The sequence below is a fragment of the Paramormyrops kingsleyae genome, chromosome 10 (assembly GCF_048594095.1).
Source record: "Paramormyrops kingsleyae isolate MSU_618 chromosome 10, PKINGS_0.4, whole genome shotgun sequence".
Classification (NCBI taxonomy): domain Eukaryota; kingdom Metazoa; phylum Chordata; class Actinopteri; order Osteoglossiformes; family Mormyridae; genus Paramormyrops; species Paramormyrops kingsleyae.
Window position 1 is genome coordinate 19,427,363 of NC_132806.1, and position 7,294 is coordinate 19,434,656.

At 42.9% G+C, this 7,294-nt stretch overlaps 1 protein-coding gene across 4 annotated transcripts; it reads right to left on the reverse strand.

The window, feature by feature from the left end:
* Nucleotides 1–155: 155 nt before the first annotated feature.
* On the reverse strand, nt 156–6,852 carry gcna (germ cell nuclear acidic peptidase). Of its 4 annotated transcripts, none has more exons than XM_023811493.2 (13): nt 6,767–6,852; nt 6,203–6,307; nt 5,888–6,041; nt 5,735–5,801; nt 4,551–4,600; nt 3,768–3,834; nt 3,596–3,675; nt 2,691–3,029; nt 2,192–2,363; nt 1,915–2,062; nt 1,679–1,814; nt 1,381–1,585; nt 156–943 (listed from the first exon to the last, which is right to left on the reverse strand). In XM_023811493.2, exons 2-13 carry the CDS (start codon nt 6,290–6,292, stop codon nt 712–714), a joined length of 1,740 nt encoding a protein of 579 aa, XP_023667261.1. In that variant the 5' UTR covers nt 6,293–6,307; nt 6,767–6,852; the 3' UTR covers nt 156–711. The 4 variants fall into 4 exon arrangements, with proteins under 4 accessions (XP_023667261.1, XP_023667263.1, XP_023667262.1 ...); XM_023811495.2 differs by lacking the exon at nt 6,767–6,852 and adding an exon at nt 6,593–6,758; XM_023811494.2 differs by lacking the exon at nt 6,767–6,852 and adding an exon at nt 6,520–6,758.
* Between the last annotated feature and the right edge of the window lie 442 nt (nt 6,853–7,294).

The following is a 7,294-nucleotide window of genomic DNA, read 5'->3' on the forward strand; positions in this document are numbered from 1 at the left end:
AAAAGTACTTTACTGAAGGTGCCTTCAGTAAACTAATATGCAACTTCTATTAAGGATAAAATCACAGGCCAATCAATAGCAAACTGACTGGCATTTATTGTCTAATTAATAACTCAGTAGTAACTAAGTAAAAACTCTTGACACTACAGCACATGTACAAAACTTGCAAAAGATTTATTAAATTTTGAATAAGGACACTGAAAAAACATCACAAGGCTTACAAAGAATAGACAAACGTTTGAGGTAAAAGTACAGTTCTGCATATCAGTAAATTTCACTATGTATGTCACATTTTCTGGAGCATCTGCAGTGTTGCAGGTCAAGACATGCATTACGCCCTTTGCATCCCAGAGCAGCACGTCATCTAATGCGCCATGCAGCGCCGACAACACCGTGGACCACTTTCACGCATGAAAAACAGGGATAAAATCAATGGCTGTTCCCTGCAGACCTGAGAGAACGACTCGTGCCTCCGTGTCTGTTGAGGTGTTCTTAATGTCCCATCATTCTACAGACTGCATCTGGACACAAATGTTAAGGGTTTCATAAACATCAAAAATGATCAGCCGAGAATGAGGTCCCATCCTGTATCACCTTAGACAGAGAAAGACTTTCTGCCTGAAAAAGTGAGTTTGACCCCCTGTCTGGAGGTGCTTTAAGGGCCCCAGGAGCAAGTGATGGGGGGGGGGGGGGGGCGCTGCCCTGAGGCCCTCAGCTGCTTCCGAGCTGCGTCTTGGCGGCGAAGTCGGCGCTGAGCTTGCGCATGACCTCCGCGTGGCCCTTCCCCCCCAGCTCCTGCCGCACGTTGCCATAGTTCTCCTTGACAAAGGCAGCGAAGGGCGTGGGGCCCCGAGACTTGGCAGGGGTGAGCAGCACCAGCTGACCGGTGCAGAGCGCGCAGACGAATCGCTGCGTATCCAGGGACTTTGAGTGGCGGCCAATCCTGTGCAGGGGGAGGGGGTCACAAAAGAGTATTTTCTTTGATAGGTACAGTACCAGTCAAAAAGTGTGGAGACACATACTGAAAATCATTGGTTTTTCAACAAGAAAATGACCCTAAGCACACCTCGAAGTTATGTAGTAAGTTAGCTACATTGAAAGAATGCCAAGAATCTGCAATGCTGTCATCAAAGGGGGCTATTTTCAAGTGTCTAAAATTTGGATACAGAACACTTGTCCTGTTTGTTGGAGCATTTGATATGCATTACTTCATTGCCTCAATGGCTTTTACTATAAGGTGAATATTCTACATAACAGCTAAAATAGACAAATGCATTAAAAGTCCAGACTTTTGACTGGTAATGTAGAGCTGAACCACCATGCTATCTGCTTAAATGCTTTTTAAACGACCGAACAAGGCCAAGGCATCCAGAAACTCACACATTCTTGCAGCGGCTGCACTGGTACTGGAACTTGTAGTTGATATCGTAACTGTGACAGCGCGTGACCATGGGCAGCTCAGGGTGGGCCAGCGTGGCCTTGCGAGCGTAGAGCTTCCAGAAGGATCCATGGCCGTCACGCACGCCGTTGATGATCCAGGTGGCCGCGTGGCACATCTCGTGCACCAGCGTGTCCCTCAGGCGGTCTGGCGTGAGCAAGGAATACAGATGGGGGGTGTCACCTCTCAGATTAGGAACACATAAGCGTTCGCACGCCCTCACCAGCCACGCAAACTCACCTGCAGAGTCGCACACTTTCTCCGAGAGCTCGATGCGGGCATAGCGGTTTCCACTGCCCCGCTCCTGCCCTGAGATGCAGTACCCAGCAGTTTTCCTCATCTTCTTATTCCAGCTCACTGACATGTTGGAGGGCAGCTGGAAAGTTGGGGGACGGCAAGCGGCAGAGCAGACACTGATCACCACACGCTCGGCTGCCAGGGTCACGGCGTGCGCGTGTATGTGCGCGTGTTCTGACCTTTCCCTCAAAGATGCTGCTGTTGTACAGCTGGTACAGTCTGCCCGTGAGCTCCTCCTTGTGCTGCTTGAAGCTGCGACAGTACTGGGACCCAGGAATAGAGAGGGACTGCAGGAAGCAGCCAGGGGTCTTACAAGCTGTGCTTCGGCTACAAACACAACACGGAACGATCAGTTCTCCAACAGGTCTGTACCGTTCTTGTCATCACGACAACATCAGAAGTGAGCCATGTCTAGCAGCACAGAAGCTGAGGTTCGAAGAGGCTCTGCCTCGTTACCTGCTTCCCAGCAGTCTGGGCTCCGTCTGGCTCAGCACGGGTCTCTCCACTGTCTGCACTGGCGTGCTCAGGCTATGGGTCGGCTTCTCCACCCGGGCCTTCCCTGCTCTACCCTCACTCGGTTTCGGACCACGGCCCCGTGGAACTGACAGAGAGGGCTTTTGCACAGGCTCTAAGTTGAAGCACAAAGCACGGAGGGAAAAACTGTTTAAATCAGAAACCAACATGCTAATAACTACACTGAAGAAGGGATGCTATCAGACTGAGATGGTTGCTGGTTCAAATCTCAAGTGGGACCATGTTGAGGTAACCCTGAGCAGCATCTTGTAAACCTCTATAAATTATATCTCTAGCACTGAACTAAATAATCTGGATTGTAAAGATGTTGGAAGTCGCAGAAGACTCAAGTTATGAGAAAAATGTCACTGTGGTGTGCGCGTGTGTGTATTTGTGTGTGTGTGTGTGTATACTCTAGGTGGAGATTAGAAGCTAACATTACCTTTGCTGGGTTTGGGCGTCTGTGTGTTATTGGTACTACCAATACTGTGATTCTTCTTGAGTCTTTCCAGCAAGGACTGGAACTCCTCCCCAGAACTGGAATCTTCCAGCTGGATTGGTGTCCGGTATAATGAGGAAGAGGGTGGAGCCAGAGACTCGGGGGCGGGGGATTTGGTTTCCAGTGATGTAGGAACAAGCCGGGTGTGGCGAGATTTCCAGGTGCTCTTGATTAACACGCCTTCATCATCATCGCTCACAAACACCGGGGACTGCAGCTGGGTTACAGGGCACGGTTCTGCTGGCGGGGCTCGCAGACCAGGGCTGGGGGCCCTCGGGTTTCCTGTGGTTAGTGCACAACACCCTTTATCCTAAAAGTCCTGAGATCCCAGTGACATGGATCTCAGACATTTTCAGTGTCGGTTCTATCCAACAGTTTAGTCAGTCCTGCAGGTCTCACGATTACACATTATACTGTACAAAAACAGTTCTGAAATACTTTAGTATGTCAGGAATTCACTAGGGCTGCACGATATCACATCGCGATATATATCATGTCGGCGAGTAACACTGCAATGTTTATAAAACAAAAAAGGAGATGAAATTATCTGAAATAAACTGCAGCCAAATAGTATTTATCTACCAACAGAGTGGGGTAATTCAGGTCCAGAGAGTAAAAGTCCAAACTAGGATTTTGTTTCAAAAACATTGAATTATTGCACCAGGACACAAAATATTGAACAGTGCGGAAACAATATTTCATGCAGCCCTAGGCATTACTGATGTTTATTAAACAATTAAGATGTCAGTATTCAATGTGAAAAAAAAATACAAAAATCGAGAACAAGGACGCAAGGAATAAAATGCAAAGATGACAATCCAAACATCCACTAAGGCGCAAAAGCTCACCTTTGGACAGAGGTTTCTTCTTTCTCTGTTCTGTCACAAAGTCCTCGTCGGAGGAGCTGTCCATTATAAACTGTTTAAGACTTTCCAAAAACACAGGGCGTTACAACCACGATCCATAGGAAAATTATAAAGTATCACATGCAACACAAGACAGACAACCAGCCAGACACACCTGTCATCACTACCGTACTTCTTCACACGGGCTGGCTTGGTTTTTGGAGTTTTCACACGGCTCAGGACTGTAAGGACAGTAAAAGAACAACTAGTGACCAAACAACTGAAATTTTTGCATTTTAAACACACCAATGTGCTCCTTCACAAAGCAAGGTTTTCAGACTTCAGGATATAGACAGTGAATATTAGGCACGCAACGATATATTATGTGACAAATCGCAGTACAAATTTATGACCAATCAAATCGAAGAAATGAACGCTTTAATAACTCAAATTATTATTAGGCTAGATAATCTTTTAGATTTCCCTACCTATGGAATGGTGCAATGGTTAGGCTTAAATGGAAAAAGCCTGTTTATTTTTTCTCCTTTAAGATAAAAGGATTTTATTAAATATGATACTAGATTTTCCTCCATCCTTTACAAATGTTTGTAATTAACTATTTCTGCTCATTAAGAAAATCAAACAAATTTTACTTAATGAAACAAATATTGAAGTCGATAAAAAATGGGGAAAAAACAGATTTTTTTTTGCTATTAAAATTTTCTTCATTTAATTATTTTCCAAAAATATCATGGTAAGATCGAATCATGATCACAATATCCTAAATGGTTACATGTCTAGGAAATACCGATTCTTGATTAGGTGTAGTACAAAATAATCCTCCATAAAATAGTAGTAGCAGTGGTCAGCAGTAGTGATGTCACTTAACACTCTGCTAGGTTCAAATTTTAATAACCATTTCACTCTCCCCACTGCCCAAACAAGTCAATGTACTCACACTTTTCAAAGCTGTCATCAGTGTCTGAACTCACTACCAGTGCAGGTGGACTATAAAGAGGAAAAAAAAATCAAAGATCAAAGTGATATTTCAATTGGTATTCACCAGCTATCGTTTTGATAGAAACTGGAAGCAGAGCACCGAGTGCCTTTGGTAAACATCCATCTTTCTGGAAACAAAGAACAGATACTCCTCTCGTTATGATGGTAATACTAACGTTATTTTTCGACTTTACAATGGTTCAACAGTGATGCACATTCAGTACTCATCTGATTTTGAATTTGGACCTGTTCTCGCCTTAGCTATATGCCATAATATAGTTTCTACTGGTGCAGGGCAGTGGAAGCATCCACACAGCCACGCTACCATCTCTGTAGCGATGCTGAGCCTAAAGATCTCATATAGTGCATAACAACGTTTTTAACAAAGTTTTTTTCTGTATTCAACCAGATACTGTAAACTTGTATTCATTTATTGACTTTATAATTACTCATATTTCGTTAGTCATTCATTTATTCACTGACAATAGTTATTTCAGTGCTTCCCCTACCATTATAAATCATTTAAGGTTACCTTTCCTATGGAACAGGTCTATACATTGACCTTTTATTAAAAAAACTAAATTTCCTTATGTTATTTATCTTATATACACAACAGCTTGTCATTTTTGTCTCTACACGGTCGCACGTTTACAATTCTCCTCTGCTCTCTGTATTGCGCATGGCGGAGTTCCCCCCCCATGCGCGTGAACACACAGTGTTCCACCAGTGGACAGAGAGCATCAACCACCTTTAATATCTGCATTTTTTTAAACACTCCCAGGGTGGTTAAGACGGCAACACTCGCTCTCAGAAGAGCCCAGAAAGATAGACTGCAGTGACAAAAGCTGCACACTTTGTGGATAATTGTCATAAAAAGAAATGTTCTGATGTTTAGTTCAGTTGTTATATTGACTGCTGTCATTAAAAGAAACACATGAACACCACGAATCCTGCCGGTGTCCATCTGCCCCCCCCCCCCCAAAAAAAATTTTCATTTATAATATTATATTCAACTTATATTTTACACCTATGATGAGTTCATCGGATTGTAATCACATCGTAATTCAAGGAGCACCTGTATACCCTTACGCATCTCTCACAGAATTCTGAGCATTGTCATCACTCTGCTACAAAAAAACACACCTTTCCTCACAAGCTGTGTTTTTCTCAGGTGGACGCCGTGCAGCAGGTGTGGCCCTTGCAACAAGAACTGGAAGAGAAAGGTAGGGGAAAAGATGGGCTTCCCATCATTTATATCATTCTTGTCAATGCGGTAGCTGATCAAGGTCCACTTACACACATCAAAATCATCATCACTGGAGTCCAGGGGAATCGCCATCTGTCGAGTTTGTCCTTTCAAAGGACTGTTCTCTTTTCCAGAGCTGCCGTTGTCTGAATCTACAGCTCTAGAAGGACCCTGATGTCTACTTTTCCCAATGTTCTTTATCAGCTGAAGGTAAATGGACATTAACGAATGTGCTGGTAATTTAAGTCTTCACAGGAAGATGCGAATTTACAAATATTAAATCACAAGCACAGTTGTTATAGTTATTTATTGTTATCAAATAAATAACTGAATTACTACTGCACTTGGACCGCACTGGCGCTCACCTCCTTCTCGGCTAGATCCAGCGCCCCCTTGGCAGTCCAGCCTAACTTCTCCGCCACCTTCTGGAAGAGCCTGTCCGTGCTAGCGTCCATCACTGCTCTTTAAATCTGCATGCATGAAAACGAAGCAAAAAAAAAAACCTAAACCTAGCTTGTACGTTTGTGTACTACAATGAACTGTGACGTTACGTTGATTTTTAAAAAGACATCCGCTTACTGCAGCTGCTGTTAAGTTTTAAAATGTTATCAAGCTCATTTATGATCTTTAAGATACGTTCCGCTTAAAGGATACTGAATTCATTGAAAGCAGCGAAACGTACTTTTCCTCATGAGTATCAGGTTCGAGGAACAACTACAAGTTAATTAATGCTAAGATCGCAAATACAAAGATACCGAATATGCGCTATCGTTCCTGGTAGAGTTGACCTCGCCAAGCGACAACGTAAACTTTAATATAATATTTTCCGTTTTACATTTGTTTATTTTCCTAATGGACTGGATATCGGCATTCGAAGTACAACGATTTATTTTTACTACAAAGGGCTTGTTCTTCTATGGAATACCTACCTTCGTTTCTTCATTTATTTCAAAACTGGCGCATCGGAAGCTCGCTGAGTTACTAAAACCTGTAAATGCATTAGGGCTCCCCCTGGAGGTCTGGGGTGAAATTGTAAATGCTGTGCTGTATTACTCTCACTAAACTGTTTTACTACCTGCATGATATGTAAACATGCATAAACAGCTTTCGATATATACATAAAAATGGAATAGAATAACCAACTAATATTGATTTTCTTTATGTACTTGTTGTAATCTCAGTTATTGAAAGAACCGTGCAGGTCCGTTTTGGTTTGGAATTGCAACGATAATACATAAAAAATATTCGGTTATGTACGTTAGGTGTGTTGATTTATGTCCTATGTAGTGTATTCTGTACGTGTATTTATGAGCATGCTTGTAATTACAAGTGATAGAATTTCGCATTGCTGAACACGGAGGTTAGCGGGATCGACAGTACGAATTAAGCGGATGAAAACCATAATTATTTTCAGCTTATAGATTCATCGGTATACAAAAAGATTTGTCAGAATCGTT

Bases quoted from the DNA above. Each gene is read 5' to 3' on its own strand.
- gcna (XM_023811493.2), bottom strand. From the start codon at position 6,292: ATGGACGCTAGCACGGACAGGCTCTTCCAGAAGGTGGCGGAGAAGTTA. The intron at 4,601-5,734 runs GTGTGTTTTTTT...TCCTCTTTATAG, and splicing joins AACACAGCTTGTGAGGAAAG to TCCACCTGCACTGGTAGTGA. The intron at 2,364-2,690 runs GTAATGTTAGCT...GCTTCAACTTAG, and splicing joins GACGCCCAAACCCAGCAAAG to AGCCTGTGCAAAAGCCCTCT.